Raw genomic sequence first — 24,141 nt, 5'->3', positions numbered from 1 at the left:
AAGACAAACTCCAAATACTCGAATTGCCCAAGTAACAGTCGGCAGAACCACGATCAGGTAAGAACTGTTGAGTGCTTCAGCTTTGTGCATTCAGGCTGCAGAACTGCAGGGTTCTGAAGGAGATAGCTGCGGAGGTTGTGGGAGCATTGGTGGTGATCTTTCAGGAATCAGAACAGGAAATTGCTAATGTGACACCCCTATTTAAAAAGGGAGGGAGGCCGAAGACAGGCCAGTTAGCTTGACCTCAGTCGTTGATAAGACTTTAAGTACTTGGAAGGCATGGTAACATACATCTAAGTCTGCACAGCTTTGTCAAGGGAAGGTCATGCCTAACAAATCTGATGGAACCCTCTGAGGAGATACTGAGCAAGTTAGACAAAGGAGAGCCAGTGGATATGGCTTACTTTGACAAAATGCTACACAAGACTGCTAAATTAGATTACAGCCCACCGTGTGAGGGGCAAGGCACTGGTATAGAGAGAGGATTGGCTGACTTACAAATGGTACAGTGGGGAATAAGAGGTCTTTTATGCGATAGCATCCAGTGACTAATGGAGTTCCACAGGGCTCAGTGTTGGGACTATAAGTACTCACATTTTACATTAACAATGTGGATGAGGGAACTGAGGGCATTAAGTTGCAATGACACAGAGCTAAGAGGTGAGACAGCTAATGTTTTCTAAATGGGGAAAAGCTTCAGAAATCTGAAGCACAAGAGGACGTAGTAATCCCACTTTAGGATTTTCTTAAGGTAACGTACACATTCAGTTTGCAGTAATGTTAGCATTAATTTCAAGAAGGTTAGAATACAAGAGCAAGGATGTACTGCTGCGGTTGTGTAAGACTCTGGTCAGACCACATTTGGAATATTGTAGGCAGGTTTGGGCCCTATATTTAATGTAGGGTTGCTGGTGTTGGAAGGGATACAGAGGAAGTTTGCAAGAATGTTCCCAGAAATGAAGGTCATATCATATGAGGAGCAGTTAAGGCCTCTGGGAGATTTGAATAAAGTGCACATAGAGACAATGTTTCTCCTAGGAGGAGAGACTAGGACACAGGAGCATAGCCTCAGAACAAATGGATGACCTTTTAGAATTGAGATACGGAGGAATGTTTTGAGCCAGTGCGTAGTGAATCCGTGGGAGAATAGAATTGAGAGCCATGTCAACTGGGGTCAAATGGGAGAGCAGACTGGATGGGCTGAATGGTCTAATTCTGTTTCTATATCTTATGGTCTGGAGGGCTGGCTTTGAATTCTACTTCTGACAGATCTACTACACAAAGCGATACTGATAAAATATCAGTTGAAGCAAAGACAGAAGAGGCAATGTTTGTGGTGAAAATATTTTTTGGAAGGATGCACTTGCTATACTTGGTGTGAAAAATGTCTGGTCATAGAATCCTACAGCACAGAGACAGGCCCTTTTTTCCCAAACTGGTCCATGCCGACCAAAATGTCCACCAACGCTAACAGCATTTCCCTGCACTTGGCCCATACTCCTCTAAACCGCTCCTACTCATGTATTTGTCCAAATGCCTTTTAAATGTTGCTAACGTATCCAAACGACTGATGTTGTTGCATTCCCATTTTGAAATGAAGTGGAGGGAAGGTAGTGATAGGTCTTGTTATAATCTTCCCTAGAGACAAGATGAGGGGTCAGAGGAACAAAAGGTGGCAATGGAATCATGGAATGACACTGCACAAAATTAAGCCATTGAACCATTCCTGCCCCAGTCAATCTTTCAGCGATCCATTCAATTAATCCTATTCCTATCATCCTTTCCTCACAGATGCGCAAATAATTCCCCTTCAAGTTTCCCTGACAACGCATCAGAATCCCAATTGAATCCGTATTGAATTTCTAATTGCAACATGTGTTTTCTTTCAAAAAGAGTCCACACTGAAATTATGTCTGTAGCTGTAAATTCAGTGGCTGACTGGAGAGGAACCCTGGACTATCATATTTGAAAGTGCCAAGAGAACTTCAAAGGGCAACTCATCAAAGGGAGACAGGCAAGTTACATCAAACTAAATGTCACCTCCGATGGCTACAGAGATAACTAAGGAGGCAGACTATCATTCATCGCTGCAAAAGCTAATCTCTTACAGATTAAGTCCCAAACTGCAGGTATGTTTTTCCCTTTTAAGAATTAATAAGAAAAGGAGTTTAAAAGACAGTTCGGATCTGTATATTATAGCGAATGAAGATATTTGCTAAGGGTCACAACTGAGAAAATCTAGTTATCCCTGTGCTGCAGGAAGTCCCTCACTCTTTGTTGGTAGCCAGAAGGTAATCAAAATCACAGTCAAAAGAAACAACAGCAAAGGCTTTTCAGTTGACCTGTAAAGTCAACCACCTCAAAATCAATTGTTCATCTACGAACATCATTGCTAACTGAATCATTCAACTTAACAGCCACTATGTCCCATCATCTATTCTTCAGGGAATGCAAAAATTGACCAGCAACATTTTTCATGTTTACCTTTTCCGGATAAGCTTCTTACTGATAACGTGGTGAAAGTGTATTGAGTGATTAATTCTTCTTGCACTTAGCAACCAATAAGCTCACTTTTTGATTTTGTAGACTTGCAGTAAATCTCTTCACATGGCTCAGCTCTGAGAGGAATGACATCACCTACTCCGGTGTCTCCACATACCTGAAGTCTGACCATCTGTGCTACCATTTTGATAAAACTTGTTTGCACCCTCTCGATGTTGTTCCCAAAGTGTGGCATTCAGGTAACAAACACCACACTCTAGATGAGATTGACCTAGTGAATGATGGAACAATCTCTCTTTTAGGCCCATATCAAATCCCATCCTTCCTTGGACTACTTATACATTATAAAATATGTTTGAGTTTCTTTTTATACAACATGCTAAATCTACTAAATACTTTCTCTGTTCCTCATATTTCTGTTTTCAGTTCTCCTTTGCACTTCCTATATTCAGTTTGTCTCTGAGCCTGGTGCTTATCATAAGCTTGCTTTCCCTATTTCAATTCTACCATTGTAATCATGAAACCGAGGGAATAAAAAGGCCAGTGACAGGAAACAGCATCACAAAGCCTGCTTTTCAGACTGGAGGAAGGTATAGAGTGGGGTTTCCCAACAGTTGGTATTAGGACCATTGCTTTACTTGATTATACAGTGAGGACCTAAACGTGGTTGTACTGGGCACAATGCCAAAATTTACAGATGGTGCAAAACCTGCAAATATTGTGAACTGCAAAGAGAACAAGAGGACATGGGTGGGTGGAATGGGCATAGAAGTGGCAAATGCAATTTAATGCAGAGGAGTGCAAACTAATACATCTGGTTAGGAAGACGGAGGAGAGGCAATATAAAGCAAGGGCATTAGTCTAAACTGGGTGCAGAAACCCAGAGAGTCCTTGGGGGCATCTGTGCACAAATCTTTGAATGTGGCAGATGAGGTTGACAAAGTTGTTTAAAAAGACATAATAATGAATGCAAAATACAGTGGATGCTGGAAATCTGAAATAACAAAAATGCTGGAGAAATTCAACACGTCTGGCAGCACCTGTGGAGAAGGGAAACAAAGTTAAATTTTCGAATCCAATGACTTCTTCGAAATTAAAAAAAAAGCATAGTGCTGTACTGTATAATTAGAGGCACAGTGCACAAAAACAAAGAACTTATGACAAACATTTGCAAAATACTAGTTTGGCCTTATCTAGTGCTTTATGTCCAGTTCTGAGTGCCACATTTTAGGGAAAGATAAAGGTTTTTGAAAGGGAAGGGTAAAGAATGGCTCTAAGAATTGCAGGAGAGGTTTCCCTTGCTTGGATAGATTGGATAAGATTGTTGTCCTTCAAGAAAAGAGGAATGAGAGAAGATTTTATACAGGTGTCTAAAATCATCAGGATTCTAGATAGAGTGAAGAGAGAGAGAGAGAGAAACTCAGTTTCTTTGGAAGAAGAATACATCACTATCTTAAAGTGATTTGCAAAAGAAACAAAGGTGACTTAGGGAACATTCTTCATCATTTGCTATGATACCTCCTAATATCTCCTTTTGTAACTATGTGTCAAAATTTGGTTGTTGTCACTAACGTGAAGAACTTTGGACATTTTACTATGTTAAAAGCAGTGCATAAATGTAAGCTATTATGCTGAGCAAAACACGCTGAGGCATCTTTCAGGTTCACACTGAAAATGAGACCGGTAATGGGAATGAACACTACGTTGCCCAGAAGAATGTAGCTCCAACAACACTCAAGAAGCTTTACATCATCAAGGTCAAAGCAGCCCATTTGACTGGCAACAGATCCACAAATATTTCCGAATGTTCAGTGCCAACACACACTAGCAGGAGTGTGTACCATCAACGAGGTGCACTGCAGAAATTCATCAATGCTTCTTCGACAACATCTTCCAAATCCACAAACAGTACCGTCTAGAAGGACAAGGAGGACAACAACAAGCAGATGCGTGGGAGCAACACCACCATCAAGTTCCCCTCCAAGTTGCTCACCATCCTGACTTGGAAATATATCGCCATTCCTTCATTGTCAGTGGGACAAAACACATCTCGCTCACTAATACCTGATCTCGGCTACATGTGACTCCAGACCCACTGCAATGTGGTTGACTCTTAACTGCTTTCTAGGCAATTAGTAATAAATGCTGGCTTAGTCAGAAACCTCCACATCTTCTAGAACAAAAGTAAATAAAGTGAGTACCTAAGGGCCATAATTGCTGGCATGTCAAGAAAGATGGCTATGCGCTTTCTAACAGCATTTATTTGTAGAGGTCGCAAGAAAGGGGTGAGTTCCTCCCAAGGGTCAACTTGCCCCATTATTTCCCCTACTCACCAACTCCAGGGTGAAGAGAAATCCTGACCTGAGGTTATAGAGAGTGCAAGTTGGGGAACAGTGGCGACCTACTGCAACCTATCGTAACATAATTTGGTGCTAGATTTATATGCTTAAATCAGGATAGATTCTGTACCAGGCGAAAGTGAGGACTGCAGATGCTGAAGATCAGAGTCAAGATTAGAATGGTGCTGGAAAAGCACAGCAGATTAGGCAGTATCCAAGGAGCAGGAAAATCGACGTTTTGGGCATAAGCCTGATGAAGGGAACCTGATGAAGGGCTTTTGCCCAAAATGTCGATTTTCCTGCTCCTCGGATGCTGCCTGACCTGCTGTGCTTTTGCAGCACCACTCTAATCTGGACTCTAGATTCTGTACCAGATGTACCACGCCTGCCGATTGTCCCACATTTGTGGCCAGACATAAAACATTCAGAAAGGCTACACATACAAAGAAATTGCCTGTACACAAAAAAAAACAAATGTTGGCCTCTACTCAAATTATTTATCTAATGTCCCAAATCAATCCCCTCTTAAACCAGGCTTTGATAAAACATCTATATTAGTCACTAGCACATGACATTCATTCAAGGGATCTCCATTCTGCGAGGTGGATAGAATCCAACCGAAGTATAGCTGCTGCTGAATTCTTTTGGAAAGCATGTGTGAGGAACATTGCAAAGTGTTTCTGCTCTTTTGGAGAAAGTTAGGGTTTGGAGAAGGAGAACGGAACCGCAGTTACAAGGAAGGAGATATGCCATTTCAGAAAGCAGTAAAACGCAATTGACAAACTATGAGATGGAATTTTGGGTTCAACTATACTTTGTGATCTGAGGATATATAATCACAGCGATAGAGCACAAATCCCAGGAGGTGATAATGAATCCATGCCAGTATCTGATGTGGCCACACCTAGAATATTGTGTCAATTCTAGTTGCTGTACAGAAGTAAGAGAAATGAAGGAAATGCAAAATGAACAACTGAATTGATAGAATTTGTTAATGTTCTGTTACTTGTATTGGTAAGATTAAGGACAATAAGTGGACAGTATTGACTGATCAAATACCATCAACATATATAAAAAGGCAATGCCACATGGGATGGAGTGTATTAATTTAAGAAGCTTAACTTGGTAAATTCCTTTGAAGATATGGTTTATACAACAGTCCCCTTTATGGGGCTGTCAATTTGTTAACAAATTTATTTATTTAAATGACTTAATAAACAGGGTGTAAAAACAAACAGCTGGAACACTGGGCTGTTGCGAGGCAAGAAAAAGAGGTATGTAAGACTGTGTTCTGCAAGTAATTTTGCCGTTAATACGTATAAGTCTCGTTTCACACTTCACCAGTTGAGTTTTAGGAAGGGTATGAAGGTTTATGAAAGGGAAGGGAAAAGACTTCAAAGAATGGCTTGGGTCCACTTAACTATGGACAAGGAACTTGAAGCCAGTATATTTTAAGTTGTCATGAACTCTGGAACTTGTGGACTTTGGCTCAAACTAATACCATTAGACTGAACAACTTTGTGTAAAGGTTACTAAATATGTGGAATGAAGGCACAAGGGAGACAGACAGCATGGAAACATTTTAAGAAAGAATTTGATAGATATGTGTGCGGGTGATTGAGAGGCATTAGTGTTTGGGGAAGGTCAGGTAAACAATTGAATCTTTTTCACTTCTGCACTTTCCTGACCAGAGGAACTTCCAACTGAAATAAAACTGAATCAAAGCCCAATTTCTGACAGAGTCCAGTACAATATTGAGACATTATAACCTATGTTGCTTAAAACTATAATGTATCAGAAAGAAAAAAAAACGGTGCAGGTAGAAAACTTATAGAAGTGTGAAGAGATAAAGGGAAAGAGATACGGACAAAAAAAAAACTAAAAGTCATTAGGGATATGAATTTGCACCAAATGGCTATAGATAATTAGCAAAGCCAGAGGGAGTGGGGAAGGAGGGAGGGAGAAAGGAGGAGGAGATGGAATGAGTGGGAACAAACACTGATAGAAAGGAAACAAAAATTCCGGAGTGAGAAGCAAGAAATAGCCACAGCAAGAGGGTTATTTTTAATCATGACATCAATTATTTATTTCTGTGCGGTTATACTGGAAGAATAGGAGGCTGCTTATTGGAACAAGTGGACTGGAAGTATGAGTTCAGGAGCCTCATGATCATGTTGTCAAAATCTGACCTGAATCTAACCTCCCCGATCCTTCACTGCAAAACTATAAATAGAAACTAGGTGACACCACCTTCTTTGGTAAAAGCTGCAGGAGAGGGTTGTTAGGTTCAGTGGTTGTTAGGCTGTCATTCCAATTTCTGCATAATTCTTGCATGTTAGATTCAGCAGTCTACACCCATTTTGCTCTTTCAAAGAATCTGAATAGTCATTTCAATTCTTTTTTTAACTAGCTTCTTCTGAGTAAAGCAAGGCATTGCATCCAAAAAAGATCAAAGCCATGTTTGGGGACAGTATGTAAGGCACAGAAACACCACTGATCTCATAGCATACAGTTTCCCAGGTACATTATAAAACAATAAATAAGCAGGCAGCAAAAGAAGGGGTTGTTTACCTACAGAGCACAGTTCATTCCAACTGACTGAGCAGCAATACTAAACCACTGCTAATGGAAATGGAAAGAGAACTGGTATAACACAGAGCAAAGGTACAGTCATGAGAGGTGGCAGCCAGAGAGTGGGTTTCTCTCATTATTCACAAAATTGCAACCAGATTGAGACAATTAACTCAGGAAAAATATAGCTCGAGTAATTTAAAATAAATTAGCATATTCAATTTTTTGATATAAATCAATAGACGATTAAAAGAGCAAAAGGTGTTGAAATCTCTTCGTTTGGCAGCTACTTTAATGATTTTCTGCATGTGCAGCATGACAGGTCACCCAGAAAAATGCAACACTGAAGTAATGTTTCCATAAATGGACATAATACTATAAAGGAGGCAGTGTTTAAAACACAGAAGGATTATTGTAAATTATGTCAACATATTCCTTTGCAGCATTTTCTTTCTAACATTACAATAGGCAAAGCTGCTCTCTGACCTCTTAAGCTGTTGCCTTTGTAACATTTCACTAAAGTTTTTTTTCACCTATAGCTTTTTCTCATTTGAAAAAAAATCCCGAAGACAATGAGTATTGTTTAAGTTAAGAAAGACATAGATAGCTTTGAGGTCATTTGTTTCAGCAGGATTTATACTGCAACTATTCAACTCTTCAATCTGTGGTTTCAGCAGATTTGTACAGCTGTTACACTCTGGTAACTAAACACAAATGTTTCTTTCTTGTCACTTGCTTTGCAGTTTTTGCCTCTTTTAGCTTATTCGGCACATGCCTACTGAACAAAACATCCTCTCATGACTCAAAAGTCTATACTGTACCCAAACCGTAGGCATTTTAGAGTACTGAGCATTTTCATTGGAAAGATAATTGAAGATAGCAGGTAATTTTTCAAGTGTACATGCCCAACAATTATGAGGCTAAAAATTAAATCTAAAGCTTTCAAGGTCACAAACCGCAAGAATTAAGAGCTCAAGTTGTACTGACAAAATATTTTAAAATTGCAAGTACTAGAAACATGGAGTAAATGTCGAACAATCAATCTTTCAGTGTTTTATGGCTCTACTTCTGATATTCAGTCTCATTATGTGTGATGGATAGGTATGTGGATAAAAAAAAAGTGCAGATACCACTAAGTGCCTTTCCTATGTACCACAAAGGACTGCACATTGTCATGATTAATTCCACACACTGTCTGCCTCAGTAAACAAAAGGGACATAGATGCTCACGCTCAGATGTCACAGGAGATATGTGTACAGGAATACACTCATGTGCAGAGGTATACATCTCTGAACATTCTTGTCCTTTTGGAGGCATTTCCAACCTTTTCAGTGCAGCTCAACACCTCTGAAAAATTTCAAGATGGAATCTGGGACTGACCACACACTGGTAAGTCATTGGACAATAAGGAGTGAGAGTATTAATGTGACATAGTATGTACTTCCAACACTTTCTGTTTTCTTTGTCATGCTAAGTTCAATATAGCTGAGACTGAACCTTCCTATTGACCTTTCCAACTTCCTTTTAAAGTCTTGCTTTTGTTGCAATGACATTGCAGACTGTTAGCACAACATAATTGAAAATCCACTTGCAATCTGAACTCTGTCTTTCCCACGAAAGAAAATGCTGCCCACCTTCATGGTACCTGAGGAGAAAATTCAGATATAAAACAAAAAGAACTGCAAATGCTGGAAATCAGAAACCTGACGAGTCTAAAATTGATAAGGAGGTACTGGATAGGCTAAACAAAAACCGAAAGAACCACAGATGCTGTATATCAGAAACAAAAACAGAAATTGCTGGAAAAGATCAGCAAATCTGGCAGGATTTGTGGAGAGGAATCAGAGTTAATATTTCGGGTTGAGTGGTTTGACCTGAAACATTAAATTGATTTCTCTCCATCGATGCTGCCAGATCTGCTGAGCTTTTCTGGCAATTTTGTGTTTTGGTACTAAATAGATTGTCCTCTGAACTTAAAGTTGATAAGATACCAGGGCCAGCCGAATGCAGAACAGAATCATGGAAGCAGGTCATTCAGCCCCCTGAGTCTTACACTGACTCTCTGAAGAGCACCCCACCCAAACCCACACCCTGTAATCCTACATTTCCCACTGCTAATCCACACTCCCTGGATACTATGTGCGATTTAGCATGGTCAATCCACCTAACCTGCACATCTTTGGACTGTGGAAGGAAAGCAGAGCACCCAGAGGAAACCTACACAAACACGGGAGAATGTGCAAACTTCCCACAGAGATTCAGCCAAGGGTGGAATCGAACCCAGGTCCCTGGCGCTGTGAGGCAGCAGTGCTAACCACTGAGCCACCGTGCTGCCCACTACATCCAAGGATGTACCCAAGAATTCTAACCATGGCAGCCTATAGTAACCAATAATAGAGTCAAACATTTCTGTTCTATCCTGACTTGTATTCCAACCAGTACAATGTAGCTGATGGCAGTTAATATCTCATAAGACTTTAAATGAATGAGAAATCCATAATACAGGTGCAAGGACAATACAAATGGATAGCTAAAGCCTCACATCATGGTACCAAGAACAGTGTTATCAGATCTCTAAGAAATTATATCGTAAGCTGCAAAAACAAAATTGGTTATGTATGAACCTGCAGTATTACTGACATGTAACCCGAGTTGCATGTCACGGCACAACCTATTGACAAACTCCTTGACATCCACACAAATATACTTTCTACAGACAGGTCACTGAATAACAAGCAAGCATGTGGAGCTTGCACAGTCACTGAATTGTTAAAATAGAGGACAAAGCCATTTGGCCCATTGCATTTGTGCTAGCTCTTAGAATATGCACACCACCGTGCACCATCCTCCCACCTTGACTTTGCAATCAAATGCATTCTAGCTTTGCAGATATGAATCTAATTCCATTTTGAATGCATAACGGAATCTGCCACCAGCACATCTCACACAGTGTATTCCAGATTATTACCACTTCTTAAGTGAATAATAATCTCCTCACATTACCACTTTTTTTTGTCAATTATCTTAAATCTGTGCCCTCCCGTTCTCAATTCTTCCACCAGTTAGAACAACTTTTCCCCATCTATGCTATTCTGACACCACATGATTTTGAATACCTTTATCAACTTTCTGAACCTTGTCTTCTCCAAGATAAATATTACCTACCTCTTTAACTTATCTATGCAACTAAAGTTCCTCATCCCTCAATCATTCTCATGAATCTTTTCTGCACCTTCTCTAACTTCTTCACAACCCTTCCCAGAACTGGACGCAACACTCCAATTAAGGCCAAACAGACTTACCTCTTCTTCCTCTTACAAGCTATTCCTTTATTGTACTGTACTGCAGTTTTTTATTAACTGTTCTCGACCTGTCTTGCTACCTTAAATTACAAATGTACATTTACACCAAGGTCCCTCTCATCCTGCGCCACCTTTAGAATTAAGCCCAATATTTTATATTGTCTTCCTGTGCTCTTCCTACCAAAATGAATCAATTCATAACTCACAGCACTAAATTTCATTGCCATTTTTCTGCCTACCTTCATCTGTCCATGACTTTTTGAAGTTCTACACTGTCCTTCTTGTAGTTCATAATATTTCTGAGTTTTGCATCATCTGTAAATTTTGAAATTGTACCTTGTATACCAAGGTATAAGTCATTGATGGATACATAAGGAAAATCAAGTATCCCAATACTAACCCCTGGAGAACACCACTACAAACCATTCTCCAGCCCAAAAATAATCCATTAACCACTATTCTCTGCTTTCTGTCACTCAGCCAAATTCATATCCCTGTTGCTACTATCTTTTAAGTTCCATATGCTATAGTTTTGCTCACAAGTCTGTCATGTGGCCTTTTGGAATCCCAAGTACATCACGTCGAAAGCATTGCCCTCATCTACCCTCTCCGATAGCCCTTCAAAAGCACTAACGAATTAGTTCAATGTGACTCGCCTTTAAGAAATCCATACTCGCTTACTTTAATTAACTTGCATTTGCGCAAATGACAGCTAGGGGCTTCTCACCACTGAAGTTAAACTGGCTGGGCCATGATTGCTGGGCCATGATTGCTGGGCTTTTCTATACACATTTTTTTTAAACAAGAGTGTAATAGCAATCCTCCAAGCCCCTCTGACCAGCTCTGAGTCTAAGAAAGACTGACTCTACGGTCAGGACCTCTTGAATTACCACTTTCAGTTCCATCAGATTCCTCGGACACATCTCAACTAGCTCAGTAACTATGTACAAGTGACAGCCTATCCAATAACTCCTTTTTCTTTATGGTAGACTCTTCAAGTGTCTGAATTATCTTCTCTCTCACCATGATCTGGGCAACACCTTCCTTGGGAAAGAAAATGCAAAGTATTAATTTAAAAGCTCAACCTTGATCCCTGCCTCGATGTGTAAGCCCACATTTTAGAACACGGAACATTACAGCGCAGTAGAGGCCCTTCGGCCCTTGATGTTGTGCTGACCTGTGAAACTAATCTGAAGTCCATCTAACCTAGACTATTCCATTCTCGTCCATATGCCTATCCAATGACCATTTAAATGTCCTTAAAGTTGGCAAGTCTACTACTGTTGCAGACAGGGCGTTCCATACCCTTACTACTCTCTGAGTAAAGAACCTACCTCTGGCATCTGACCTATACCTATCACTCCAATTTAAAGCTTTGTCCCCTCATGCTAGCCATCGCTGTCCAAGTAAAAAGGCCCTCACTGTCCATCCTATCTAAGCCTCTGATTATATTACATGTCTCAATTAAGTCACCTCTCAACCTTCTTCTCTCTAATGAAAACAACCTCAAGTCCCTCAGCCTTTCCTTGTAAAATCTTCCTTCTATATCAGGCAATATCCTGGTAAATCTCCTATGAACCCTCTCCAAAGCTTCCACATCCTTTCTACAATGCAGTGACAGAACTGTATGCAGGTTTTTTATAGCTGCAACATGACATCATGGTTCTGAAACTCAGTCACTCTACCAATAAAAGCTAATGCACCGTATACCTTCTTAACAACCGTATCAACCTGGGTGGCAACTTTCAAGGATCTATGCAGCTGGTCACAGAGATCTCTCTCTGCTCATCCACACTACCAAGAATCTTACCATGAGCCAGTACTCTGTATTCCTGTTACTCCTTCCAGGTTAATCACCTCACACGTTTCCACATTAAACTCCATTTGCCACTTCTCAGCCCAGCTCTGCAGCTTATCTGTGTCCCTCTGTAACCGACAACATCCTTCATCACTATCCACACTTCTACTGACCTTACTGTCATCCGCAAATTTACTAACCCACCCTTCTATGCCCTCATCCAGGTCATTTATAAAAATTATTAACAGCAGTGGACCCAAAACAGATCCTTGTGGTACACCTCTAGTAACTAAACCCCAGGATGAATATTTCCCATCAACCACCCCCTCTATCTTCTTTCAGCTAGCCAATTTCTGATGCAAACGCTAAATCACCCTCAATCCCATGCCTCCATATTTTCTGCAATAGCCTACCCTGGAGAACCTTATCAAACACCTTACTGAAATCTATATACACCATATAAACCACTTTACCCTCATCCACCTGTTTGGTCACCTTCTTAAAGAACTCAGTAAGGTTTATGAGGCACGTCCTACACTTCACAAAGCCTTGCTGACTATCCCGAATCAATCTATTCCTTCCTAGATGATTATAAATCCTAACCCTTATAACCCTTTCCAACACTTTACCCACAATCGAAGTAAGGCTCACAGGTCTATAATTACCACGGTTATATCTACGCCCCTTCTTGAACAAGGGAATAACATTTGCTATCATCCAGTCTTCTGGCACTATTCCTGTAGATGATGACAACAAAGATCAAAGCCAAAAGCTCAGCAATCTCCTCTCTGGCTTCCTAGAGAATCCTAGGATAAATCCCATCCGGCCAGGGGCTTATCTATTTTTACACTTTCCAGATTTGCTAACACCTCCTTGTGAACTTCAATCCCATCTAATCTAGTAGCCTGTATCTCAGTATTCTCCTCAACAACATTATCTTTTTCTAGTGTGAATACTAACGAAAAGTATTCATTTAGCGCTTCCCCTATCTCCTCTAACTCCACACACAACTTCCCACTACTATCCTTGATTGGCCCTAATCTTTATCTCGTCATTCTTTTAGTTAAAAATCACACAACAGGCTTATTTGGAAGCACTAGCTTTTAGAGCGCTGCTCCTTCATCAGGTGGTTGCGGAGTAGAAGATCGTAAGACACAGAATTTGAAGCAAAAGTTTGCAATGTGATGTAACTGAAATTATATATTGAAAATCCAGATGTTTTCAATATATAATTTCAGTTACCTCACGCTGTAAACTTTTGCTATAAATTCTGTGTCTTACGATCTTCTACTCCACAACCACGTGATGAAGGAGCAGCGCTCCGAAAGCTAGTATTCCAAATAAACCTACTGGACTGTAACCTGGTGTTGCGCGATTTTTAACTTTCTACACCCCAGTCCAACACCAGCATCACCAAGTTATTCTTTTATTTTTGATATACCTATAGAAAACCTTTGGGTTTTCCTTGATCCTATCCGCCAATAACTTCTTATGTCCCGTCCTGGCTCTTCTCAGCTTTCTCTTTACGTCTTTCCTGGCTAACTTGTAAGTATCTATTTGGCCAAGTCGAAAAGTGTGGAAAAAGCACAGCAGGTCAGGCTGGTGAAGGGCTTATGCTCAAAACGCTGACTCACCTACTCCTCGGATGCTGCTTGACCTGCTGTGCTTTTCCAGCACCACACGTTTTGATTCTGACTCTCCAGCATCTGTACTCCTCCCTTTCACCTATTTGGGCCAGGCTGACTGTTTCCAAACTGTCTGATCTTCAAAATGTAGCCCAATATTTAGTTACTATTCTGCCCGCCAACCTATAACTCTAATTGATCTGGTCCAGCTGTTATTAACATATCCAAGTTGGCATCTCCCAGTTAATGTTTACTCAGCAATGTTCTTTGTCCTTTTGCATAGTTAGCCTAAGTCAATGATTAATCACGTATGGGCTGAGGAGGAGGTTGGGAGGGAGGCAGTAAGGCTACTGGGAAATTACATGTCTTTTGCCCCCCCTTCCCTCAAATGTTCAAGACGAAGACCATAAGATTCTACCAACTGTCAACAAGTTGCAGACAAAAGGTCCCTGAACAGCACTAAACAAACAGTTCAAAGGGTTGTATAAGGATTCGATCCAATCTTTGGCTTGCTAAGTCTGGAAGCAGTTTCTCTTCCCTCAGGATAGATTTCTGTAGAAAAGGTACAGAGAAGGGAGACGTGTATTTATAGTCTCAGAAATATAAAGAAGAGACAGATTTGAGGGGATGTTATACAGGCATCTATAGAATATCGAGGGCATGGACATCATGCAAGGAGATAGTGAACATGAGGTATTGAGGTCAGGAAGAATGAAATGTCACAAATCCAACTGAAGTGGAATATTTGAATTTAAGAATGGAAGAGAACTTAGGAGAAGGTAGTGAAAGTTGTTTCCCTTCAGTCTTCAAGAAAACCCTGGATAAACTTTGAGAAAAATGGTGATCTAGGCATTTGGAAAATAGCCAATGAGGCTTGCATTACTGTCTGAAGAGGGCCTGAATTGGTTTTAAATAAACCATGCTGTATGTCTCAATTTTTTTCAACTTTGCCTAGAGCTGAGGATTGGTAGATTGTGGGGGTGAGGATGAAGTTTGAGGCGGGTAACATTTTCTTTCCTGGATGTAGAAACATAAGCTTCACACAGTACAGAAATAGAGTCAAACCTCAGCTTTATTTAATCTATAAGGCTCAGTACCATCCCAGGTCGGCCAATAAACTATCCAAGGAGCATCAGAGGATTCATTTATTGATGCATCATTCTGTGTTCTGGTCATCCTAGAAATAATCAAAATTTCCACTGAGTTTCTCTCAGGAAATGGACAGTACTCAGCCTCTCTGTACATTGGAGTAAACACAGGGGATATCGCAACTGCATACTGCAGTTCTCAGTGAAGACAGAGGATGGGTGACATGGATGAATCACTAGTGGTTAGCACTGCTGCCTCACAGCGCCAGGGTTGGGGATTTGATTCCACCCTCGGGTGACTGTCTGTGTGGATTGTAGCCAAGATGTGGAAGTGCCATTGTTGGACTATGGTGGTCAGAAGTCCAACAGGTTTATTTGAAATCACAAACAGACTTCACTTGATGAAGGAGCAGCACTCCTAAAGCTTCTGATTTCGAATAATCCTGTTGGATTATAACCTGGTGTTGGGAGACTTAACATCGGATGTGTGGAGTTTGCAAATTCTCCCTGTGTCTGCGTGGATTTCCTCAGGGTGCTCCAGTTTCCTCCCATAGTGCAGGTTAGATGGACTGGCCATGCTAAATTGCCCATAATGTGCAGGCGAGATGAGTTCACCATGGGAAAATGCAGGGATAGGGTAGCAGAGTGGGTCTTGGTGGGATGCTCTTCAGAGGGTCAGTGTGGACTTGACGGGCCGATGGCCTGCTTTAATACTGTAGGGAATTCCATGATTTTAAGACCTATCTGGCTCACTAAAGTTTTTAAAGGAAGAAAAACTGCCATCCTTACATGGTCTGGCCTACTGTGACTTCAGAGCCACGAATATGGTTGACTCCTAATGGTCCTCAGAAATGGCAGACCAAACCATTCATTTCTTGGGCAGTGACTCCCATATATCCCAACAAATTAATTAAAACAAAACCCATAGTGAGTATAGCTATCTCTTTGGTGAACTTATTGAGAGCCCAAATGTGAGCCAAAAACAGCAAATTCCCTTCCATGTTTCAGGGTAGCCTTTATTTAAAATCACATCATAGCTATAGCCCGAGCTAATGAAATAAAACCCACCATTTGATAAGCCTAGAATCCAGAATGTCAAAAAATTTAATTAGAAGTTACAAGTTATATTTAGTTTTAAAATTAAATCCATTTCATTAATAAGTATTGACACAAGGACTTCGACCTGAAACTTTTAATCGGCTTTGCACTCCACAGATGACAGCTGATGTGCTAAATGTTTGTACTAGCACCTTCTATTTTTAGTCCTGATTTTTGGCATCAGAAAGACCACCGCCTCTCACCTCCATAACATCACCTGCCTTCGCTTTTATGCCAACCCATCTGCTGCTGAGGTTGTCATCATCTGGATTCAACTATTCCATTGCTCATATTCATTGAATCTCTACAGTGTGGGAGCAGGCCATTCAGCCAATCAAGCCTATATTGACTCTTCAAAGAGCATCCTACCCAGACCCACCCCACTACCCTATCTCTGTAACCCTGCATTTCCCGTGGCTAACCCACCTAGCCTGCACATCCCTGGACACTATGGGCAATTTAGCATGGCCAATCCACCCAACCTGAACGTCTTTTGGTTGTGGGGGGAAACCAGAGTATGCGGAGGAAACCCACGTAGACACAGGGAGAATGTGCAAACTCTACAGAGTCACCCAAGGGTGAAATCGAATCAGAGTCCCTGGGGTATTGCTGGAATTTCTTCCTCCAAACTGTAAATATCAACACAGCTGAAATACTGCTGTTGTTCACCCCTCCCACATGAAGTCCCACACACTCAGCACTTGTTAACCAACTCACACTAGTGCTCTGGTGCCTCAAATTCAATACAGCCAGTTCTGCTATAATGCCTGTTCCTTCAACGTGAATTGATTTTAACACAGTTGAAGAATTTAGCCCATTATTTATAGGACAACTTTCCTTACTTATATTGACTATAACGTGATTCCAGCCCCATTGGTTTAAATTACGTGGCTACTGCCCAATTTTCTTATAATCCAAACTCACGCAAGAACGGAACTATTGCGTTATATCAGAATCAACTGTATTCAACATGTGTAAATTCCATCGTTGCTTCACAACCTTTCCCCTTCTTACCTCTAATATCCACCAGCCCAATAGCTCCCTTCCTAAACTCTCCAGTTCCAGATTTGTTTTAATTCATTCATGGGATAAGGGTGTCACTGGCTAGATTAGCATTTATTGCTTATCCTTAATTGCCCAGAAGGTTAAGAAACATCCACATCACTGTTCATCTAGAATCACATGTAGACCAGAGCAAGCCCCTACATTAGGGAATGAGATGGCTTTTTCTGACAATTGACAACTGTTTCATGCATTTCATTAGATTCTTACCTCCCAATTGGTTTTTATTAAACTGAATTCAAAATTCACCATCTCCCACGGCAGGATTCAAACCTGGGTCCCCAGAACATTGTGGGGAGCTCTGAAATAACAGGGCAGTAATAATACCACTAGGCCATCACATCCCTGATTCTTGGACCCTTTTGCACTCACCTACCAGGTACAGTTCTTAAAACTAAATGAATCAAAGGTACAGGGAGAAAGTGGGAAACGGGCATTGAGTTGGATGATCAGCCATGATCATACTGAAAGGTAGAGCAGTCCTGATGGGCTGAATGGCCTACTCCTGTTATAATTTTCTACATTTCTATTCATGCCTAAAACCACATCATTTTCTACACCATTCCAGCCAATTTTCAAAGCTTCTTTAAAATCTTGCACTTTGATTATGTTCTTGGTCACTCCTCTTAATACTTCCTTGTCTGACTTGGCATCTATTCTTGTGGAGTGCCTTGTGGCATTTTTCAGCATAAAATATGCAAGAACAGCAAGTTTTTAATGCGTGTAAAGCAACTGGAAAAATGATCACTGTTCAAAGTGACTCCAAAACAAAGAGGAGTGAGGTTCCCACTCTGTTCAGCTTCCAATCAGCTCAGTCATTTCTCCCTTTGACCTGAGGCAATTTTGACTTTCTAATGACACAAAAAGAGACTACACTTCTGTAAGCCAGCATCAGTTCTTTCAGCCAATAACTAAATCATTCTGAATTATCGGTTTCAATATGAAGTTGATAAAACTAAGCATGCAGTGGATTTCATAAACTGCCAAATGAAGGGGTTATAAAAAACACAGAAAAGGGTCAGTGTGACCACAGTGGGCTGTAGAGTTTTTTTTCTGTGCTCTATGACTGTGGTTGAAGACTTTCCTGCTTTCAGGAAAGCAGTAACAACATCTCTTTAGGATTAAAATCAATCGGTGGGGGGGAAGCAGAGAGAGGCTGGGCAACTTTTCGCTTCTTAGAAGTGGATAGAAAAGAGGATCTGGTGTAGGCCCTTCAGTCCTTTGAGCCTGCTTCTCCATTCAGTTTGGTCATGGCTAATCATCCAACTCAGTCCCCCATTCCCACTTTCTCCCCGGACCCTTTGATCCCTATGGCCCTAAAAACTATAACTAACTCCTTCTTGAAAACATTCAGTGTTTTAGCTTCAATTGCTTTCTGTAGCAGAGAATTGCACAGGCACACCACGCAGCGGGTGAAGAAGCTTCAAAGCTTTGGCACTGGACTGGACCACCTATCAATTATAGATTTTATTTCTATACAGGGTGGCTATTTTGTCATACTAACTTACGACCCAAACAGTGAGGGTGGGGATTATTGGAAAATAAGCTGCGATGGTAGGTTTCACTGACCTCCAAGGAGGAACGAAAACTAAGATGCCCAACCTGACCAGAGTGAAGCTGCGCATTCTAGGATGGGGGAAGGGGTGCAGAATCTTTGCTCAGAAACCTGGAAGTTCAATTTTCCATGCAAAGCCATAGAGGTTTTGGCTTCACAAGGTGCACAGTACAATTCTGAGACATGATCCCTGTCTGGATATTAGTGTGAATGATATCCACTTCTAGTCAAGTGTGAGACACTCCAGAGAGTGTCCATAGCTTCAGTTTGGTTACCCATTGCTAATGAGAGCACAGATGATGGAGAAAATCTGATCTCTGACCCTGGAGGGAGGTTGGGGTTGGCTGTTCAATTCAGGAAGGAGCGTTTTGAGGGCCGCGGGGAAAGCAGGAGCAAGATCTTATACTGTCCTCTATAAACAACCCTTTTGAAGCTTAAATATCAAAATCAAATGCTGCAAGAGAGAAACAGAAATGGACATTCAAACGGACAAAGATTTGAACATTTCTACTAATTGGGATGCTAAATGCCAGTGCTTTGAGGTGGAAACGTAGACTACCCTGAGCAAGAATGGCAGACATGTATCTCACAGAATGAGTTTGACATTGCTGGGAAGAATGATTGGATTGAAATCTCTTGATGGATATGAAACACAGGCAGCCACATTAGAAGTTTTAAGCCCTTCGATGTGTGAGGTTGTATGGAGATTCTCAATGCCCCCAAACAACCAATAGGAGTAAGGAATTAATACTTGAAAGAATAAGAGCACAACAAGATCTCAAATGGGAACTTCCAATTTTTTGTGCTTTAAGAGACAGACGGATTGAAGACCAGCTAGACAAGACAATCATGCTGGGACAAAAAACTGAAGACAAGGAGGAAGACTGAGCAGATGGTAGATTGCCAATTTCAGAAAACAACAAGAGAGTCCTGTAAATACATGGCATTATGGTTTGCGGTCTTTTTTTTAAATCTCGTAATTGGACAGAAATGCTAACCAGAGAAACAGTATCAATAGCACACACAAGCAACACTGATAATTCAGCTTCTTTATGGCTATAATAGTTCAAGACAGTAAGCAAAACAAAACGAAGCCTAACCTACTTCAGTGGGTGTCATAATGTATGCCATGAATCAGCAGCTATTATGTTGTTTTGAGAATGTGTTACCCCATTATCTCATAATCTATTACCCAGAATTCTCATTCAACCGGCAATCAATGGGGACAGGATTTCTTGCTATGGGAACTGATGGTTTGATCTCCTGTCTCTCTCTCTCTCTCTCTCTCTCCTTTTGATCAAAACTCGCTGACAATATGTATGAGTAATCCTCGGAGCAATCAACACACCTCATTTCCTACGTCTACTTGATACCAGGCAGTTTACTTTCACTTGCTCCCAAAGTGTCATCGCTTTCTTAAGCAGCCAATTTACTGCAGTTTTGCCTTACAGTAGAGTATTATACGACGTATACTGGATTGGAAAGCTTTTGACTCTTTACCCAGTGTTCAGAAAACCAAAATCACACTATGGGGAGAAGCTTCTTGAAACTCTCTGTATATGTCTCCAACTCCCTTGTGTAGACATTTCTTTCTGCGACTGGTATTAATTGTTAAAAATTTTTTAATTTTTCTTCTTTTCAAGTATGAAGACAAATGACAGCAGGACCAAAGGAAACAGAAGTGGTTAGAAATGAGACAAAATCTAAACACTGGAAAAAAATCAAGGCAGAGTCTGAAAAATGAAATCAAAATGTGCAAAGCAAGACTGGCGAAAGTATGGTAGGATGTGAAATATTCATGAAAATGTAAACCTGGACACTTTCAGCATTGTTTAACAGCAATAACAAAAGAATCCTACAGGTGCAATGGTCCTTTTAAGTCTCTTGGTAGATCTGAACAGGAGCCTGCACAGAACTATTAAATGAATAAAAACTGATCCAAAGATGCTGAGGAGTTGTAAAATGTACACCAGACAGCCATTTTGGCCACTTGTCTCACAACTTGTGATTTACAGAATCTGTACAGATTTTAACAATGAGGAGTTTAGAGATTCTCTGGGTGACAATTTGTTTCTGTTGGTGAGAAAATAAGATATCCATAAGTCAGCACCTGATCAGTGCATGTGATATTTTTCCCATCTGACAAAAGAGGTAAACAACATAAAATGACACACAAAACGCAAGGCTGCAAACTAAACGCTCTGCCGCAGCTTTAAAAGAGATCTTATGGAACAAACCTTCAAATTACAAGATTTATTTTTAAAAGCCACAAATGAAATTCCAGCCACATGGGGGCAATTAAAATGGTCAGCAAGTTATTGTCAAAAAAGAAGAGTTTCAGAAATCTCATTCAGAGTTGAAGACTGTTGAAATTGGATATGCGTCTAATATAATGCAACAGAAAAAGGTCCCATTTAACAACTCAGCAAATTGGAAGGCATGAGGTGTCAAAAGTGAAATAGCATGGGCAGAGGAAACAGAGCTTTGAGAATCACCTCGTGGAACATCTGAACTGACACTCATGACAGCTTTGCTAATTTATCCAACAATCCTCTTTCACTTTGTTCATTAGTCTTAACTGTCATCGTTCTTCAATTCCTAATGTATAAGGTGGCAAAATATCACACATGTCTCATCGAGTCCTTGTTCCTACTCCAAGATCATTAACTTTTCTGTATATAATCTCAACAGCCTTGTTTGATGTTCAAAAATGGCTTAATGTGGTACCATGGCAGTTTTCTGCAAACCCCAAAGTTAAGCAAAATGATTTCTTTATGTCATGATTCGAACATGCCAGAGAAGGAGACAACAGTTCATTGTCATGAAGTTCCATTGGACCAGAGACCAAAGACCAACAACAAGATCCACAGAGCGACAGCCCTACAAGACGTTTCTTGTACTGAGGACATCATTGACTGGTGATCTCATTGTTCTTAAGAGGTAATGTTCTTAAGAGACATAGATGATTTGGTGTTGGGGACAAGATGTAGTGTGTCAAAGTTTGCAGATGACATTAAAATGAGTGGTAGAGCACAGTGTGCAAAGGGACACAGATAGTTTAAGTGAGTGAGCGAAGGTGTGGTAGATTGGAGTACAATGTTAATAGACGTGAAGTCATCTGTTTTGGTAGGACTAACAGTAAAAAGGACTATTACTTGAATGGTAAGAAATCGAGCATGCTGGTTTGCAGAGGGACCTGGGTGTCCTTGTGCATGAATCACAATATGTTGGTCTGCAGGTGCAACAGGTTATTAAGAATGCAAATGAAATTTTGTCCTTCATTGCAAAAGGGATTGAGTTTAAAAGCAGAGAAGTTATGTTGCAGATGTATAGGGTGCTGGTGAGGGCACGGTTGGAGTACTGTGTGCAGTTTTGGTCTCCATATTTGAGAAAGGATGTACTGGCGCTGGAGGGGGTGCAGAGGAGATTCACTAGGTTGATTCTGGAGTTGAGGGGGTTGGCTTATGAGGAGAAACTGCGTAGACTGAGATTATGTTCATTGGAATTTAGAAGAATGGTGGGGGGGGGGGGACGGAATCTTATACAAACATATAAAATTACAAAGAGAATAGATAAGATAGAAGCAGAGAGGATGTTTCCACTGGTGGGTGAAGTTAGGACAAGAGGTCATAGCCTTAAAATTAAGAAGAGCAGATTTAGGATTCCTGATTCTATGGAATTTCCTGCCCAGTGAAGTAGTTGAGGCTTCCTCAGTAAATGTTTTTAAAGCGAAGATAGATAATTTTGTGAACAATAAAGGAATTAAGGGTTATGGTGAGGGGGCAGCTAGGTGTAACTGAGGCCATGAAAAAATCAGCCATGATCTTACTGAATAGCAGAACAGGCTTGAAGGGCCAGATGGCCAACTCCTGCTCCTAGTGCTTTATGTTCTTACATTATGTTCTAATGTTCAGCCTCACACACTAGCGTTTAGATATAGCTTACAGGCTCTACTAGCCACACAGTGCTGAGAGTACACTGCACAATGTTTCACACTATAGCTGGGTACAGCCCATCCCACTTGTTGAAATGCAGCCTACAATAATGAAAGTGCAGTACTGCCCGGTAGCACCCTTAGATATTGACATTCAGACAATCATTAGTGAGGTGTAGGGCGCAACATTATTATACAATAGCTTGCAAGACACTACGTTCTGGGGTTACTGCGACGTCACCTCTACAGGTAATAACTCCCAGAGGTCCACCTGCAAATGAAAAGCATGTTCACAATACAATTATATAAACTGGTTCATTACAAAAAAGAAACACTACCCATCTTTGAGAATAAAGCTTGTCTCAAATTTCTGCCTTTATTAATAACATCCTCGGGTCAAGCTGATTAGCATGCCCAGCACAATTCTTCGCAGCCAGCATTTGCTCAATATTTGAGTTTAGAGGATAAATAAAGTACAGTTAAATGCCTGGATGCATTAAAATAGCTGCACTCACAATAAGATGCATTTTACTGCTATCAGTTGTGCCACCAACTGGATTACTACTTGCATAATGATGGTTTACATCTTGTAATGTACAGTCAAATATTAATCATATGCCTGCGGAAACACTTTCAATACATTTATAGGTTACTTCATCATTTATCAAAATGCTCACTTACCTCTTGGTCCAAACCATGATACAAAATAGTAATTTAGCGTCCGGTCCACAGCTTCCATTTTTAAAATCTATAGTAATTAAATAAAAACAATTAATAGAATGGAACAAACAAAGCAACTCATAGATGTTTCAATAATGCTCAGTACATGTAATAGAATTGCTCATTTTCTGTACCATCTCCAGAGAATACACATTGGTTAGTAAGCAATAGGGCGACCGAAAAAGGGATCTGCTGCAACTTGTTTTATTTGTCACTGAAGGGTGCAGTCACTCACCTTGCAGTCAGTACAGAACTGCAGCTAATAATCTATATATATATATATATATATATATATATGTGTGTGTGTGTGTGTGTGCGTAACTCTTCAACTTTTCTCCTCTTCCACTGAAGCATCCAGAGCTACTAGTGTAAACTTGGAGCCGATTCCATCCCATGCTATAACTTTCCTAAGTTAGATTCTCTTCTCAAACCATTTCCAACTCATGTCCCAACCCCAAAGCACCTTGCAAGGTGCAAATTAGCAGGTTGCGCAGGTTACCTTTGAGTGGTGCTAACAAGACTCAATTCTCTGCCAATGAACAATAT

At 40.6% G+C, this 24,141-nt stretch overlaps 1 protein-coding gene across 2 annotated transcripts in view; it reads right to left on the bottom strand.

Annotated features, from left to right (window-relative positions):
• Window positions 1-24,141, bottom strand: part of elovl5 (ELOVL fatty acid elongase 5) — a 106,426-nt gene that overhangs the window by 37,133 nt on the left and 45,152 nt on the right. For both annotated transcript variants that reach the window (XM_060852876.1, XM_060852882.1), the window contains exon 2: window positions 23,557-23,623. In XM_060852876.1, the coding sequence (XP_060708859.1) occupies window positions 23,557-23,614 (58 nt within the window). In that variant the 5' untranslated portion in view covers window positions 23,615-23,623. The remainder of the gene's footprint in view (window positions 1-23,556; window positions 23,624-24,141) is intronic.

Source organism: Hemiscyllium ocellatum, chromosome 3 (assembly GCF_020745735.1).
Source record: "Hemiscyllium ocellatum isolate sHemOce1 chromosome 3, sHemOce1.pat.X.cur, whole genome shotgun sequence".
Taxonomy (NCBI): Eukaryota; Metazoa; Chordata; class Chondrichthyes; order Orectolobiformes; family Hemiscylliidae; genus Hemiscyllium; species Hemiscyllium ocellatum.
The sequence above is the reverse complement of the archived record's forward strand: the minus strand, read 5'-3'. Positions and strand labels throughout refer to the sequence as shown.